Source organism: Trachypithecus francoisi, unplaced genomic scaffold (assembly GCF_009764315.1).
Source record: "Trachypithecus francoisi isolate TF-2019V2 unplaced genomic scaffold, Tfra_2.0 Lachesis_group12, whole genome shotgun sequence".
NCBI lineage: Eukaryota > Metazoa > Chordata > Mammalia > Primates > Cercopithecidae > Trachypithecus > Trachypithecus francoisi.
In genome coordinates, this window is record NW_022681457.1 from 6,167,574 (window position 1) to 6,185,523 (window position 17,950).

Sequence of the window (17,950 nt, forward strand, 5' to 3'; positions counted from 1 at the left end):
GCTCCCTCTCAGTGGTCCCTGGAGAGCATTACCATGTGTCACTGTGCACTCTCCCAGGGTGGACCCCACTCTTCCTCCATCTCTGCACCCCACAAATAACATGCCCCGTCTTATGTGTGTCTTTGCAGAACCGGAATGAGATGATATTACCGGAAAATGCCAGTGTACCCCTGGGTGGGTGGAGGAGGGTGGGGCGGGTGGAGGGGACGAGTTTGCCCCATTGGGGAACCACTGGTCTATACCTGTCACTGAAGCTTCCTTTCTCCCCTGCACCTGACTCCACACCTCAGGACGCAGGTCAGGAGGGCTGGTGGGGGCTCTAGCCTTGGCCAGATGGGTCTCAAGATGATTGTTTACTGCAGGAGCATTCACCTTTTTAGACCGGTGCTTCCTGTGTAGAGAAGGAGACATGGGGGAGCTGGAAAGAGAAGCCTGGAGGAATAGGAACCCGGCAAAAACAAAGGAGGGCGGAGTCGGGGAGTGTAGAAGAGATAAAGTAAGGACTGGAGTGAGGAAGAGGCATCAAAGAGGGAGGGAATGGTGAAGGCAGAAAACGGTGAGAAACAGGGAGTGAGAAGATAGCATGAGACAGACAGGGTCAGGTCAGGCGTGGTGGCTCGCGCCCGGCAATCCCAGCACTTTAGGAGGCTGAGGCGGGCAGATCACTTGAGCTCAGGAGTTCAAGACCAGCCTGGCCAACATGGTGAAACCCTATCTCTACTAAAAATACAAAAATTAGCCATGAATGGTGGCACGCACCTGTAATCCCAGCTAGTTGGGAGACTGAGGCAGAAGAATCACTTGAACCTGGGAGATGTAAGTTGGAGAGAGCTGATTCTGGCACCACTGCACTCCGGCCTGGATGACAGAGTGAGACTCAGAAAAAAGAAAAAAAAAGAGAGAGAGAGAGAAAGGAAGGGAGGAAGGAAGGAAGGGAGGAAGGAAGGCAGGAAGGAAGGAAGGAAGGAAGGAAGGAAGGAAGAGAGAAAGAGAAAGAAAGAGAGAAAGAGAGAGAGAGTGAGAAACAGACATGGGAAAGAGGAAGGGAAGGAGAACAGAACCAGGAAGTGAGTGAGAAATAGACAAATGAGGCTGGGTGTGGTGGCACACGCCTGTGGTCCCAGATACTCTAAAGGGGTGAGGTGAGAGAATTGCTTGAGCCCAGGAGTTCGAGACCAGCCTGAGCAGCATAGTGAGACTCTGTCTCTACAAACAAACAAACAAAAATTAGCTGGGCATGGTGGCACATGCCTGTAGCCCCAGCTACTGAGGAAGCTGAGACAGGAGGATTGCTTGAACCCAAGAGTTCAAGGTTACAGTGAGCTATTGTTGTGCCACTGTATCCAGCCTGGGCAATGGAGTGAGACTGTCTCTAAAATGAATGAAAAAAAAGCAAACGGGTTGGGCGTGGTGGCTCATGCCTGTAATCCCAGCACTTTGGGAGGCTGAGGCAGGTGAATTACTTGAGGTCAGGAGTCTGAGACCAGCCTGGCCAACATGGTCTCTACTAAAAATACAAAACTTAGCCAGGTGTGGTGGTGTGTGCCTATAATCCCAGCTACTCAAGAGGCTGAGGCAGGAGAATCGCTTAACCTGCGGCGGGCTGGAGGTTACAGTGAGCCAAGATCACACCACTGTACTCCAGCCTGGGTGACAGAGTGAGACTGTCTCCAAAAAAAAAAAAAAAAAAATACAAACTGGGGCTGGGTTTTGTATCCCAGACCAAATGCCTGCACTTTGAATGCCTGGTTGGGAAGCCTGAGATTATTTATCCTGTGGGGAAGCACCGAGAGTGTGAACTGAATGGTGTTAGGAGACAGTTATCCATGGCTGTCTTACCTTTCTGCCTGTCTCCTGAAAAAGGTATTAGCCACTTTTTAGTTCCGGACTGTCTTTTTACGGATGTTTCTCTAGAGCATCAGAACATGTTTGTTTACTGTCTTAGACAATAAAGATAATGTCCTTCTATAATGATTTATTTATTGGCTAGGATAGTAAATACAGTATGTCCTTCCAGGGCAGGTGGATCAGCAGTCCAAGATAACAAAGATAATATCTCCCTGAGGTCCAAAGTCAGGCAGATTTCCTTGCATCTCCCTTATAAGATTGAAGATCTGTAAACACATGTAAACAGGGGTTCCCCAGCATTGACACGAACCACTGTGAGCACATCATATGCCTGAGCCACTCCAATCATCCCTATGGGACCTGGGGGGCAAGGTGAGCCCATTTGAACATGAACCTCAAGCTACCTGCTGTGCCATAAGTAATAAAGTCCTTTGTCTCTGACCCGGAGGCTTTGTGTGCTCTGCCAATAGTTTCACTGAATACAAAATTCTTGGCTGATAATTGTTTCGTATGAGGAGGCTAAAGGCAGGACCCCAATCCTTTCTAGGTTGTAGGGTTTTTGCTGAGAAATCTGCTGTCAATCTAATAGGTTTTCTTTATAAGTTACCTGATGCTCCTTCATCTTGACTTTGGATAACCTGATGACTATGCGCCTAGGTGGTCATCTTTTTGTTTTGTTTTGAGATGGAGTCTCACTCTGTCGCCCAGGCTGGAGTGCAGTGGCACGATCTCGGCTCACTGCAACCTCCACCTTCCAGGTTCAAGCGACTCTTCCACCTCAGCCTCCTGAATAGCTGGGATTACAGGCACGCTCTGCCACACCCGGCTAATGTTTTGTATTTTTAATAGAGATGGGGTTTCACTGTGTTAGCCAGGATGGCCTCGATCTCCTGACCTCGTGATCCCCCTGCCTCAGCCTCCCAAAATGCTGGGATTACAGGCATGAGCCACCACGCCCGACCAGTGGTCATCTTTTTGTAATGAATTTCACAGGTGTTCTTTGAGCTTCTTGTATTTGGATATCTAGATCTCTAGCAAGGCCAAAGAAGTTTTTCCTCGATTATTCCCCTCAAATATGTTTTCCGAATTTTTAGATTTCTGTTCTTCCTTGGGAACATGAATTATTCTTAGGTTGGTCATTTAACATAATCCCAAACTTCTTGGAGGTCTTGTTCGTTTTTTTAAAATTCTTTTTTCTTTGTCTTTGTTGAATTGGGTTTATCCAAAAGTCTTGTCTTTGGGCTCTGAAGTTCTTTCTTCTACTAGTTTGATTCTATTGCTGAGATTTTCCAGTGTATTTTGCATTTCTCTCAATGTGTCCTTCATTTCCAGAAGTTGTTATTGTTTTTGATTTATGCTATTTCTCTGGAGATTTTTCTGTCCGTATCCTGTAACACTTTTTAAATTTCTTTAAGTTGGTATTCACCTTTCTCTGGTGCCTCCTTGAGTAGCTTAATAATCGATCTTCTGAATTTTTTTTCTGGCAATTTCAAAGATTTCTTTTTGGTTTGGATCCATTGTTGGTGAACTAGTCCTTGGTTGTATTATTTTTTAGTGTGCAGGTTTTGTGTTGGTTAGCCTCCAGCCAGGAGGTGACACTTTCAAGACAGCATCAGCTGCAGTAGTACAGGGAGGAAAACGGCTTGCCCTAGGGTCATCTGGATAAGCATTCCGGTTTCTCAGATGGTGGATGGGGCCAGAGAACTTCCAAGAGATTATGTCCTTTGTCTTTGGCTACCAGGGCAGGTAGAGAAAGACCGTCAGGTGGGGGCAGGGTTAGGCATGTCTAAGCTCAGACTCTCCTTGGGTGGGGGTCGCTGTGGCTGCTGTGGGGGTCTACTGTGGAATATATCAATAGATATAGTTAATTGTTGGGAGCAGGCCCCCCAAAATCTGGCCATAAACTGGCCATAAACAAAATCTATGCAGCACTGTAACGTGTTCATAATGGCCCTAAGGCCCAAGCTGGAAGGTTGTGGGTTTACAGGAATGAGGGCAAGGAACACCTGGCCCGCCCAGGGCAGAAAACCACTTAAAGGCATTCTTAAGCCACAAACAATAGCATGAGCGATCTGTGCCTTAAGGACATGCTCCTGCTGCAGTTAACTAGCCCAACCTATTCCTTTAATTCAGCCCATCCCTTTGTTTCCCATAAGGAATACTTTTAGTTAATTCAGTATCTATAGATGACTAGTTTGCTGTTAATAAATACGTGGGTAAATCTCTGTTTGGGGCTCTCAGCTCTGAAGGCTGTGAGACCCCTGATTTCCCACTTCACACCTCTATATTTCTGTGTGTGTGTCTTTAATTCCTCTAGTGCTGCTGGGTTAGGGTCTCCCCAACTGAGCTGGTCTTGGCAGTTAATATAAACAAAAATCCAAGGAAGGCCCTCAGTAATTTTTTTTTTTTTCCAATGGAGTTTTGTTCTTGTTACCCAGGCTAGAGTGCAGTGGCACAATGTTGGCTCACTGCAACCTTTGCCTTCTGGGTTAAGGTGATTCTCCTTCCTCAGCCTCCTGAGTAGCTGTGATTACAGGTGCCTGCCACCATGCCCAACTAATTTTTGTATTTTTAGTAGAGATGGGGTTTCACCATGTTGGCCAGGCTGGTCTCAAACTCCTGACCTCAGGTGACCCACCTGCTTTGTCCTCCCAAAGTGCTGGGATTGCAGGCATGAGCCACCGTGCCTGGCCCAATAATTCTTTTTTTTTTTCTTTTTTTGAGACAGAGTCTTGCTCTGTCACCAGGCAGGAGTGCAGTGGCACAATTTCGGTTCACTGCAATCTCCGCCTCCCATGTTCAAGTGCTTCTCCTGCCTCATCCTCCTGAGTAGCTGGGATTACTGGTGTGTGCCACCACACCCAGCTTTTTTTTTTTTTTTTTTTTGTATTTTTAGTAGAGAGGATTTCACCATGTTGGCCAGAATGGTCTTGATCTCCTGACCTCATGATCTGCCCGCATCAGTCTCCCAAAGTACTAGGATTACAGGTGTGAGCCATAGCGCCTGGCCCCAGCTCAATAATTCTTAAGAGTGTAAACATGTCCTGAGATGGAAAATGTTTGAGAACCACCATTCTAGACATTTGCCTGAATTCTAGAGTGTGGGAGTACAGAACCTGGAGCTGGGTTTCTGGAGCCTAGATTCTGGGATTTGGAGTTGAAATCTGAGGCTTGGCTGTAGCAGTGTGGGGCTGGCTTCTGGAACACAGATTTGACATGCTCATCTGCTGCTTGGGGTTTACTATCTGTCCTGAATCCTAAAGTCCGCCCTTGAGGGATCTGGAATCTATTATCTTTAGTCGAACACCTCCAGTCTGGGTTCTGCTTTGCAGAGCTGGATTTTCTTTACCAGTGATCTGTTCTGACATTTCAACTTCACATAGAGTAGGCCACCTCATGGTACTGTTTTCAACCAATCAAACAAATGAATCATTAGAGCCCTTTCTAATTCCCCTAGCTGCAGTGTTAAACCCAATATTTCTGTTTAGTGGGTCCATATTAATAAATTCAGCCTGATCTAACTTTATATTCCTTCCACCATTATTCTACACCCACCCTTAGCATGCATTCCCACATATATTTCTTGGATTTCTCTATATATAGTGGGTAATCCTGGCTTTGCCAATTTCTAGTGACCTAACATCTCTGCGACTCATGTTATTCTACTTTAAAGTGGAACTAGTAACAGTTCCTATACAGAGTTCAGGGCTTCCCAAGATGACCCTCCATTGTGACATCAGTTGAGATTCCAGGAGAGTCTGAAAGATCATCCTCAAGGTTCAGTCGTTTGCTAGGATGCTCGTGGTTGTGGTTGATTATAGCAAAAGGATACAGATGAAAATCTGGCCCAGGAAGAGGTGAATGAGGCAAAGGAGAACTCAAAGTGCAAAGCTTCCAGTTTTCTTTTCCTAATGACATCGTGGAAAGCACTAACGTCTCTGAGCAATGATCTGTGACAATATTCACAGTGTATTATCATCCAGGGAACTCAACTGAGCCTTGATGTCCAGAAATTTTTTTTGAGGGGGCTCCCTCACACAGACATGTTGACCATCTTCATGGTTGACTTTTAGTATCCAGCCCCTCTAGAAATCTAGCTGATATGGTGTGGCTCAAAACCTTCAGCATAAATCACTACGTTAGACTATCTGGTGTGGTCCAAACCTTCAGGTGAACAAAGGCACTCTAATATGGCGGGATATTCCAAAGCGTTATAGATGACCTCTTGCAAAGAAAGAAGAAATGGAAAAGAAAAAGAAAGGAGAGAAAAAAAAAAAAAAAAAGAGATGACGTCTCAGGCTCTGAGGGCAAAGGCCTGAGGTCTTTGGGCGAGGTCAGTCCTCTGTTGCACAGTCTCCCTCATGGGGTCATTGTGAGGATCAAATGTGGTGACGTGCATGAGGCACCAGCACATGCCTGGCTTTAGGGAGTCCATGTAAGTGTATGCTTGCACTGCTGAATGGTTGGGATGTGTCAGGCGTTATCTTCAGCACTTACAGATGCTCATCTAATCCTCACAGCATCACTATGGGGTGGGTATTACTGGTCTCATTTGACAGAGAAAGCAGCTATGGCTCAGAAAAGGGGGACCACTAGACCAGGGACACTCTGGATGCTGGAGACTGGGAGACCACGACCACTCACCAACTGCAGAGAAATTAACTGTGACCTGATGTCCCTGTCCTGGAGAGGGTGGAGGTGGACCTTCACTAACCTCCTACCTGGACCCTCTCTTTTAGGGCTCTTTCTGACCTCCACCATGATACTAGGATCCCACTGTATTCTGTACTCTTTTGCCTCTATGACCCCCACTGCCCACTGCATCCAGCTGGGTCCCCTCCTATCTCCATTCCCAGCTGGCCAGTGCAGTCTCAGTGCCCAACTGTTTGTCAGTAACTCTGAAGGGGTTGACATTTTACCCACCTGCAAACAAATAAGCTAACCTACCAGAGTTTTGTGAATGCTGGCAGACTCCATGAGACTCCTGAGTCAGAGACAAAGGATTTTACTGCTCACAGCTCAGCAGACAGCATGAGGTTCATGTTCACATTAGTTCTCCTTGCCCCCCCAAACCTTGTAGGGTGACCAGAGCAGTCCAGGTGGATGCTGTGCACACAGGGTTTGTGCCACCGGTGAGAAATCTGAGATGAGGAATCCTCAATCTTTTACTGGGACAACTTGCAAACCTGCTCAGCCTTTGTCCCTGATGAAGATATTATCTTTATGATCTTGGATTGAAAACAGACCTACTCTGGAGGAACATATTGTATTTATTGCTCTTGACAGTAAACAAATCTGTTGTAAGAGACATTATCTTTATTATCTAGGACAGTACGCAATCCTGGATCTGAGAGAGATATCATCTTGCAAGGATGCCTGCTATACAAACATTCTTGAAAAGACAATCCAGAAAAAAAAACCTGTTGCTGTCTTTGCTCAGAAGACACACAGATACGTGACAGAACCATGGAGAATTGCCTCCCAACACTGTTCAGCCAGAGTCTTCCACCCTTGTCTGCAGGACAATCTCAACGTTCCACCATTAAATACTTTTTCTATCACATCCCGCTTCTTTATGCCTAACCAAGGTTCTGAGTCCCGATCCTGACTGTGTCTGGCAGCACTCCACTGCCAAATCCAGAATAAGGCAGTGCTCAGGATCCTGAAGGGGCATGGCTGGGGATCAGAACTTCTGGGTTTGAGTGAGAAGTGGGTCCAGCCTCTCGAATTTCAAAGGAGGAAGAGGCTGGAGGTGAAGGTCCTGGGGGAGGGATAGTGTCAGTTCTGAACTCTTAGGTCAATGAGGGAGGAGACTGGTAAGATCTCAGCTCCCGAGGTACTAATGTGGGAATGGCCTAAGAATCTCATATCTTCAGGAAGAAGGGGCTGGAATCCTGAGGGGTAGAGTTCTGGGGTATATTTGTGGCTTGAGTCCCTCCTTGGCCCCTGAAGGGCAGAGGCTGGAAGGACTGGGTCCAGGGTTTGGGGTGATAGTAATGGGATCTCTTGATTCCCCAAGAGTCTGAGGATCGAGGGTTGCCCATTCTTCCATCTTGCCACCTAATCCTTACTCCACTTGAGGGTATCACCAGCCCTTCTAGCTCCATGAAGGTGCCCTGGGGCGAGCACAATCTGCGTATGAACGATGTCCCAGAGTCCTTGAGTGTCATCCACTCATCATCCAGCATCCACACTACGAGGGTGTGGCTAGCGCCATGACATCATGTTAGTGCGACTATCTCTGCAGCTCACCTCTCCAGCCACCTGCCAACCGTACAGCTGCCGACATCCTCCTCTGGTGGGAGTGGCCTGTATGGTGCCAGGCTAGGGCCTGGTGTCAGACAGGGAGCCTGGAACCATAGGGGTCTAGGACTTGATCCAGGACTCAAAAGTGCTAGAGAATGGCTGTATGTCACCATCCATGAAATCCCAAAGGCTTCTGGGTGGAGGGCACAGGGACCTGAACTTATGGGTCTTCCCCAAGTCCACTGCTCTCCCAAGTGAGTCTCCCAAATACGAGGCACTGTGCCAGCATCAGCCTTATCTCCACCACATTGTGTAAAAGGGACTACCAAGGACCCTGATGAACACCATGGTGTGTGCAGGAGTAGGGGGTGAAGGCACGGACTCCTGTGAGGTCACAGCCAAGGGAGCATCATCACGGGTGGAGAGGAGGCTCTGGATAGGCTCGAGAACGGGGATGCGGTTGTATTTGGTTTTCTTTGGTTAGATGTGCTGGGTATAGGAGTGGAGCATGAAGACCAGTTAGCATGGAGGGTCAGATTGGAGTTGGGTTGGAGATGGGGTAAAATTGTGCTTGGGATGAGTTTGGGATTGGCACTGTGGAGGTGGTTTAGGACGCCATGGCTTTGGGATGGAAATAGATTTGTTTTGACGTTGGCTCAGAAATCCGTGGGGATTGAATTTGGGATGAGGCTGGGTTTGATTTTGGAGGTAGAAGACATGGAAGTAGCTATCAGATTTGAGAGTGGCCATGAGTTTTGTTTGATGGGGAATCAAACAACGAGGGAAGACATAAGGGTTGGCTTGTTAGGTTAAGTTGCGTTGGGTGGATGGGGTTGGGGCTGTGTATGATGCAGTTGGATTGGTTTGTATTAAATTGGGTTGGGTCAGGTTTTGATTGAGGATGAGTTGAGGATATGCTTAGGGACACTCGATCCATGAGGTTCTCACTGGAGTGGAGACAAACTTCCTTTCCAGGATGAATCCAGGGAAGCCTTAATTCACGTGAGAGGAAGTCAGGCCACTGGCTGAGTATATCCTTCCACTCCAGCTGTAAGATGGTCTTAAATTGTGATTATCTATATTCACTTCTGTCTCCCTCACTGTATTTGTAGTTTATCTGATCACTCAGCTAGAAACAGGGGAAGATTTTGTCAAATTCTTCTTCTTTTTATTTTGAGACAGAGTCTCACTCTATTGATTGCCCAGGCTGGAGTGCAATGGTGGCCGATCTCAACTCACTGCAAACTCACTGCAACCTGGGAGAGGCTCACTGCAACCTCTGCCTCCTGGGTTCAAGTGATTCTCCTGCGTCAGCCTCCCGAGTAGCTGGGATTACAGGTGTGCACCACTGCACCTGGCTAATTTTTGTATTTTTAGTAGAGACGAGGTTTCACCAATGTTTACCAGGCTAGTCTCGAACTCTTGACCTCGTGATCCACCACCTTAGCCTCCCAAAGTGTTGGGATTACAGGCGTGAGCCACCGCGCCCAGCCACTTTTGTCAAATTCTTGAGTCACAGTTCGGGCTGGATCAGGTGAGCTACTCTGGTTTTATTGAACAGCTGAAATAACTAACTTTTTGGAAATTAATGAAATCTTATGGAGTTAACAGCGGAGGTACCAGGGCTCTTAAGAGTTCCTGATTCTCTTCTGAGACTATAAATTGTGATTTTGCATGCCACCTTAATTTTTTTTTTTAAATCAAGGTTTTGTTCTCCCTCTATTTCAATGGCGTGATCACAGCTCACTGTAGCCTTGAACTCCTGGCCTTAAGAGATTCTCCTAGGCCGGCATGGTGGCTCAAGCCTGTAATCCCAGCACTTTGGGAGGCCGAGACAGGCGGATCACGAGGTCAGGAGATCGAGACCATCCTGGCTAACATGGTGAAACCCCGTCTCTACTAAAAAAATACAAAAAACTAGCCGGGCGAGGTGGCGGGCGCCTGTAGTCCCAGCTACTCGGGAGGCTGAGGCAGGAGAATGGCGTAAACCCGGGAGGCGGAGCTTGCAGTGAGCTGAGATCCGGCCACTGCACTCCAGCCTGGGCGACAGAGTGAGACTCCGTCTCAAAAAAAAAAAAAAGAAGAGAGATTCTCCTGCCTCAGTCTCCCAATAGCTAAGACTACAATGGTCCATCACCATATCTAGGTAATTTTTAAAGTTTTTTTGGGCCGGGCGCGGTGGCTCATGCCTCTAATCTCAACACTCTGGGAGGCCGAGGTGGGTGGATCATGAGGTCAGGGGTTCCAGACCAGCCTGACCAACATGGTGAAACTCTGTCTCTACTGAAAAAAAAAAAATACAAAAGTTAGCCAGGCATGTTGGCACACACCTGTAATCCCAGCTACTCAGGAGGCTGAGGCAAGAGAATCACTTGAACCTGGGAGGCAGAGGTTGCAGTGAGCCAAGATGGTTCCACTGTACTCCAGCCTGGGCAACAGAGTGGGACTCTGTCTCAAAAAGGAAAAAAATTTTTTTTTTTTTTGTAGAAATGGATCTTGCCTTGTTCCTCTGGTTGGCCTTCAACCCCTGGCTTCAAGCGATCCTTCTACCTTGGCCTCGGAATGTGTTGGGATTACTGGTGTGAGCCACTATGCCTGACCTGTCATTTAATCTTGAGGTGCATAAACTGGCTCCTGAAGGCTAAGTATCTTATTGGAGAAGGGGCATTGGATTTTGCATGAGAGTGATTCTGACCTGGGAGGGCAGGTCAGCAGGCATCTCTCTGTTGCACAGATAGAGTGCACAGGCCTGGAGAACAAGGAGTGGGGGGTTATTGGAATTTCACATTGTTTGACGGACATTAGATTTTGAAATGCTAGGGAACTTCGGGAGACTCGTATTTCTGGGTTAGAGTATCTGTGGACCACAAGATCTTTTTATGATGACAGTAGCAATGTATGCGTGGAACCGGATTCTGGGTTGGAAGTGCAAGGAAAAGAGAGTACTGAATGCCAAGACATCTATTTCAGGAGCATGAGAAATAAAAGTTCTAGTTTCTGGGCTCAGAGTGGTACAGGGATCAGGGAGTCTCACAGTCCCCTGGGTGCTGGTATTTTAGGGCACATTGGGTCTTGGAGTGCAAAGGATCTAGACATGTGAGGCTTTGTATGAAGAATCGGGGACTGTACCCACCCCCTGTTTCTATTTCATCCCGGACCTGTCTCCTCTGCCTTTGTCCCCTAGACCAAGTCTCCATGAGCTACAGGGCCTGGTGCATCCAGCATGATCTAGTAATTGCAGAACAGCAAGTGCTGGCTCTCCCTCCCCTTCCACAGCTCTGGATGTGGGAGGGGGTTGTCCAGCTTCCAGCAGCATGGGGAGGGCCTTGGTCAGCATCTGGGTGCTGGGAGGGCAGGGGCGGAGTCCTGGGGAATGAAGGTTTTATAGGGCTCCTCGGGGAGGCTCCCCAGCCCCAAGCTCACCGCCTGCACCTGGAGAGCTGTGTCACCATGTGGGTCCTGGTTGTCTTCCTCACCCTGTCCGTGACGTGGATTGGTGAGAGGGGCCAGGGTTGGGGGGATGCAGAAAGGGGAGCCAGCCCTGACTCTCAAGCTGAGGCTCTTTCCCTCCCACCCAGCACCCCAGCCCAGACAGGGTGCTGGGCTCTTTTCTGTCTCTCCCAGTCCCACTCCAAACCTATACCCCCAGCCCCTCCATATTGCAACAGTCCTCACTTCCACACCAGGTCCAAGCTCCCTCCCACTTACCCCAGAACTTTCTCCCCATTGCCCAGCCAACTCCCTGCTCACCGCTGCTTTACTAAAGGGGAAGTTCCGGGACATCTCCGTGTTTCTCTTTGTGGGGCTCAGAACCTCCAAAGACCTCTCTCGATACCCTTGGTTCCTTGGACCCCATCACTGGTCTGCCTCCTGAGCCCCTCAGCTGACTTTTCCCTTTCGGCTGTGAGTGTTCAACCCTATCCCAAAGACTCTGATGCTTGGGGTCCCCATCTTGCCCTAGGACACCCAGATGCCAACCAGACACGTCCTTCTTCCTGGCCAGGCTATCTGGCCGGAGACAACTAACGGGTCCCTCAGTCCGGCAATGGGAGTCTGAGAAGTCCCCATTCCCTGACTCTTAGCTCCAGACTCTTCATTCAGTGGCCCACCTTTTCCATAGGAGAAACACGAGCATCCCCAGCCACAATGGCCAGCTCTCTGATTCCCCAAATCTGCATCCTTTTCAAAACCTAAAAACAAAAACAGAAACGGAAAAACAAACAACAAACAAACAAACAAACAAAAAACACAAAACTCACTCAGGCCAGAACTGTTTTCTCAACCTGGGACTTCCTAAACTTTCCAAAACCTTCCTCTTCCAGCAACTGAACCTTGCCATTAGGCACTTATCCCTGGTTCCTAGCATCCCTTATCCCCTCAGAATCCACAACTTGTACCAAGTTTCCCTTCTCCCAATCCAAGACCCCAAATCACCACCAAGGACCCAATCCCCAGACTCAAGATATTGTCTGGACGCTGTCCTGTGTCTCCTACCCTGATCCCTGGGGTCACCTCTGCTCTCAGAGCATGAAGCCTCCCCACCAGCCCCAGTCACCAACCTGCAAACCGGGGAAGGGTGACAGAATTCCCAGCCTTTCCCAGCTCCCCCTTCCCATGTCCCAGGACTCCCAGCCCTGGTTCTCTGTCCCCATGTCTTTTCAAACCCACATCCTAGATCCCTCTCCTAGCCGAGTCCCCCAGGTCCTCCTGTGAACCCTGATCCCCCTGATCTAGCACCCCCTCTGCAGGCGCCGCACCCCTCATCCTGTCTCGGATTGTGGGAGGCTGGGAGTGCGAGAAGCATTCCCAACCCTGGCAGGTGCTTGTGGCCTCTCATGGCAGGGCAGTCTGCGGGGGTGTTCTGGTGCACCCCCAGTGGGTCCTCACAGCTGCCCACTGCATCAGGAGGTGAGTAGGGCCCTGGGGTCTGGGGAGGGGGTGTCTGTGTCCCAGAAGAATAACAGCTATGCATTTCCCCCAGGATAACCTCTAAGGCCAGCCTTGGGACTGGGGGAGAGAGGGAAGGTTCTGGTTCAGGTCACATGGGGAGGCAGGATTGGGGCTGGACTACCCTCCCCATGGTTGCCTGGGTCTCTGTCTGTGTCCCTCTATGTCTCTCTGTGTCGCTTTCATTATGTCCCTTGGTATCTGGCTTGGGTTGTGTCTCTCTGTGTGACTATTTTGTTCTCTCTCTCCCTCTCTTCTCTGTCTTTAGTCTCCATACCTCCCCCTCTCTCTGTCCATCTCTGGTGCCTCTCCAGCCAGTGTGTCTCACCCTCTATCTCTCTGCCAGGCTCTCTCTGGGTCTCTGTCTCTCCTATGCCTTCTCCCTAGTGAACACACACACAGGATGGGCGTGGGGGGACCCTGAGAAAAGGAAGGGCTTTGGCCGGGCGCGGTGGTTCACACCTGTAATCCCAGCACTTTGGGAGGCCGAGGCGGGTAGATCCCCTGAGGCCAGGAGTTCGAGACCAGCCTGGCCAACATAGTGAAACCCCATCTCTACTAAAAATACAAAAAAGTAGCCAGGCGTGGTGGCGCGAGCCTGTGGTCCCAGCTACTCAGGAGGCTGAGGGAGGAGAATTGCTTGAACCTGGGTGGTGGAGGTTGCAGTGAGCTGAGACCGCGCCACTGCACTCTAGCCTGGGTGACAGAGTGACACTCCACCTCAAAAAAAAAAAGAAAAAGAAAAAGAAAAGAAAGAAAGAAAAGAAAAGAAAAGGAAGGGTTTTATCCTTTGTGTGTGTGTGTGGGTATGAGGAGGCCTCTCTCACTCCATTCCTTCTCCAGGACATCCCTCCACTCTTGGGAGACACGGAGAAGGGCTAGTTCCAGCTGGAGCTTGGATGGGCAATTGAGGGAGGAGGAAGGAGAAGGGGGAAGGAGAACAGGGTTTGGCGGAAAGGACCCTGGGGAGGGAAGTGGCGGGGAATACAGCGTGGGGCCTGCAGGCGAGGCTACCTACCCACTTGGAAACCGACGCCAAAGCCGCATCTACAGCAAAGCCACTCTGAGGCCTCCCCTCTCCGGCGGTGCCCACTCAGCTCCAGTCTCTCTCCTCTCTCCCACACTCTATCACCCCTGGCTTCCTCTCTACTTATTTCTCCTTCTTCCTTGACTTCCTGATTCCCTTTCTCATTTGTCTGTTTCTCACTTTCTGTCTGGTTTTGTTCTCTCTCTTTCTCTGGCCCCTGTCTGTTTCTCTATGTTTCTGTCTTTTCTTTCTCATCCTGTATGTTTTTGGCTCACCTAGTTTCTCACTGTTCTCCCCTCTGCCCTTTCATTCTCTCTGTCCTTTTACACTCTGTCTCTGTTTCTGTATCTGCCTTTGGTTTCTCTGTTTCTGTATCTGCCTTTCACCCTATCATACTGCTCTTTCCCAACTCATTGTCTGTATTTTTGGCCCTCACTGTGTCTTCCCCAACCCCGTGTTTTTCTCGGTTTCTTTCTCTCTTTTGGAGCCTCCCCCTTGTTCCCCTGTCCCGTCTCTCTTGCCCCATCATCCTCGCTCCTCATTCCTGCATTTGCTTCCTCCCCAGCAACAGCGTGATCTTGCTGGGTCGGCACAACCTGTTTCATCCTGAAGACACGGGCCAGGTATTTCAGGTCAGCCACAGCTTCCCACACCCGCTCTACAACATGAGCCTTCTGAAGAATCAGTTCCTCAGGCCAGGTGATGACTCCAGCCACGACCTCATGCTGCTCCGCCTGTCAGAGCCTGCTGAGATCACAGATGCTGTGAAGGTCCTGGACCTGCCCGCCTGGGAGCCAGCACTGGGGACCACGTGCTACGCCTCAGGCTGGGGCAGCATGGAACCGGAGGAGTGTACGCCAGGGCCAGATGGTGCAGCTGGGAGCCCAGATACCTGGGTCTGAGGGAGGAGGGGATAGGACTTCTGAGTCTGAGGAAGGAGGGGCCAAGGAACCAGGTGGGGTACAGCCCACAACAGTGCTTTTTCCTGGCCCGTAGACTTGACTCCAAAGAAACTTCAGTGTGTGGACCTCCGTATTATTTCCAATGATGTGTGTGCGCAAGTTCACTTTCAGAAGGTGACCGAGTTCATGCTGTGTGCTGGAAGCTGGATGGGCGGTAAAAGCACCTGTTCGGTGAGTCATTCCTACTTCCAAGATCTTGAGGGGAAATGTGAGTGGGGACCTTAATTCTGGGCTGGGGTCCAGGAGCCAACCAGGCATCAGCTTTCCCTGTTCCCTAGCTGTAGCCACGCCCCCTCCCTGTGCATCTCCTTTCCTCCTTCCCCCTTCCTTGACTCCCTCAAGGCAATAGGTGATTCCTACGGCACAGCCCATGTGTCCCTGCATTCAGCACACGGTTACTAGGCACCTGCTATGCGCCCAGCACTGCCCTAGAGCCTGGGAAGCAGCAGTGAGCAGCCCCTCCCTTCTGCAGCCCCTGTGCCAGTGAGGGGCACAGGCAGGAACAGGGACCACAACACAGAAATGCTGGAGGGTGTCAGGAGGTGGAAGGGTTCTGGGGCAGGGAGAAGGGGTAGGGAGTGTGACTGCAAGGGGACATCCTGCAGAAGACGGGAGTGAGCAAACACCTGCCGCAGGGGAGCAGAGGGAGCAGCACCTGCCCAGGTCTGGGAGGAGGGCCCTGGAGGGCGTGAGGAGCAGCGAGGGGGCTGCGTGGCTGGAGTGAGGGATCAGGGACAGGGGGTGAGATGGCCTCGCACAGGGAAGAAAGGACCCCTCCTGCAGGGCCTCACCTGGGCCACAGAAGGACCCTGCTTTTCCTCTGAGGAGTCAGGAGCTGGGGATGGTGCTGGACAGAAGCGGGAAAGGGCCTGGCTCAGGTGTCCAGAGGCTGCTACTGGCCTCCCTATGGGATCAGACTGCAGGGAGGAAGGGTGGCAGGGCTGTGGGCGGAGTGATGATGGGGCTGACCTGAGGGTGGTTCCAGGCCTTGTCCCCACCTGGGCCCTCACGCAGCCTCCCTCACAGGCTCCTGGCCCTTAGTCTCTCCCCTCCGCTCCATTCTCCACCTAGCCCCAGTGGGTCATTCTGATCACTGAACTGACCATGCCACCCCTGCTCACGGCCCTCCATGGCTCCCCAGTGCCCTGGAGAGGAGGTATCTAGTCAGAGAGTAGTCCTGGAGAGGTGGCCTCTGTGATGAGCCACAGGGACAGCATCCTGCAGACGGTCCTGGCCCTCGTCCCGCTGACCTGTCTGCAAGGACTGTCCCCCTGGACCCTCCCCCCTGCACAAGTTCCTTCCCCATCGGCCAGGATTGGAGCCCCTGTCCCCTCTATTGGAATCCTTGCCCACCTTCTTCTGGGAGTTGGCTCTGGAGACCTTTCTCTCTTTTCCCAAAGCTGGGAACTGCTCTCTGTGATGTGCCTGTCCAGGTCTGAAAGACAGGATTGCCCAGGCAGAAATTGGGGCTGACCTATCTCACTCTCTCCCCGCTTTTACCCTTAGGGTGATTCTGGGGGCCCACTGATCTGTAATGGTGTGCTTCAAGGTATCACGTCATGGGGCAGTCAACCATGTGCCCTGCCCCAAAAGCCTTCCCTGTACACCAAGGTGGTGCATTACCGGAAGTGGATCAAGGACACCATCATGGCAAACCTCTGAGCACCCCATCAATTCCCTACTTGTAGCAAAAAAAAAAAAAAATCCACCTCAAGTTCTGGCATCACTTGGCCATTCTAGACACCAGGCACTTGGAACCTTGGAAATGACCGGGCCAAGGCTCAAGCCTCCCCAGTTCTATTGACCTTTGTCCTCAGGTGTGGGGTCCAGGGTTGCTAGGAAAAGAAATCAGCAGACACAGGTGTAGACCAGAGTGTTTCTTAAATGGGTGTAATTTTGTCCTCTCCATGTCCTGGGGGACACTGGCCATGCCTGGAGACATCTCACTCAGTTTCTTTGAGGACCCAGATAGGATGGGGTGTCTGTGTTATTTGTGGGTACAGAGATGAAGGAGGGGTGGGGTCCACACTGAGAGAGTAGACAGTGACACGTGCTGGATGCTGTCCCTGAAGCACTGAGCAGAAGCTGGAGGCACAACGCACCAGACACTCACAACAAGGATGGAGCTGAAATCATAATCCACTCTGTCTTGGAGGCACTGGGAAGCCTAGAGAAGGCTGTGAACCGAGAGGGAGGGTCTTCCTGTGGCATGGGATGGGGATGAAGTAAGGAGAGGGACTGGACCCCCTGGAAGCTGATTCACCATGGGTAGAGGTGTGTCGAGGTCCCCCAGACAACTCTCAGATTTGATGATTTCCTAGTAGAACTCACAGAAATAAAGAGCTGTTATACTGTGGTTTATTCTGGTTTGTTACATTGACAGGAGACACATTGAAATCAGCAAAGGAAACAGGCATCTAGGTGGGGGTGTGGAGAAAACAGGGAAAAAGTTTCAGTTGTTTTCTCCTAGTAGGGTATTGTGGACAGCACCTAAATCACACAGAAGTGATGTGTGACCGTGTGTATGAAGTATTTCCAACTAAGGAAGCTCACCTGAGCCTTAGTGTCCAGAGTTTTTATTGGGGGTCTGTAGGATAGCCACAGAGTACTGGAATAGCTGACCTTAACTTCTCAGACCTGAGGTTCCCCAGAGTTCAAACAGATACAGCATGGCCCAGAGCCTCAGATATACAAGAACAGGCATTCATCATGAATCATACGGTTAGCATGAATCATCTGGCACGGCCTGAGGCCCCAGGTATACCAAGGCACTTGGGCCGAATATTCCAAGTGAATAAATGTCATCTCCCAGGAGTTATCCAAGGGTGAGCCCTGTACTTGGAAGGTTCAGGCTTTGAGCAGTGCAGGGCTTCTGAGTCAACCTTTTACTGTACGGGGAGTGAGGGAAAGGGAGAAGATG

General features: G+C 50.2%; 1 protein-coding gene across 3 annotated transcripts in view; it reads left to right on the forward strand.

The window, feature by feature from the left end:
* LOC117091652 (prostate-specific antigen) overlaps positions 1–17,386 on the forward strand; it is a 27,702-nt gene extending 10,316 nt beyond the window's left edge. The window contains exons 2-6 of one of the 3 annotated variants that reach the window (XM_033224255.1): positions 10,582–10,712; positions 12,843–13,002; positions 14,634–14,920; positions 15,065–15,201; positions 16,537–16,723. In XM_033224255.1, coding sequence (XP_033080146.1) covers positions 14,734–14,920; positions 15,065–15,201; positions 16,537–16,692 — 480 coding nt within the window. In that variant the 5' untranslated portion in view covers positions 10,582–10,712; positions 12,843–13,002; positions 14,634–14,733 and the 3' untranslated portion in view covers positions 16,693–16,723. The other 2 variants (XM_033224257.1, XM_033224256.1) reach the window with 2 other exon arrangements.
* The last annotated feature ends 564 nt before the right edge of the window (positions 17,387–17,950 follow it).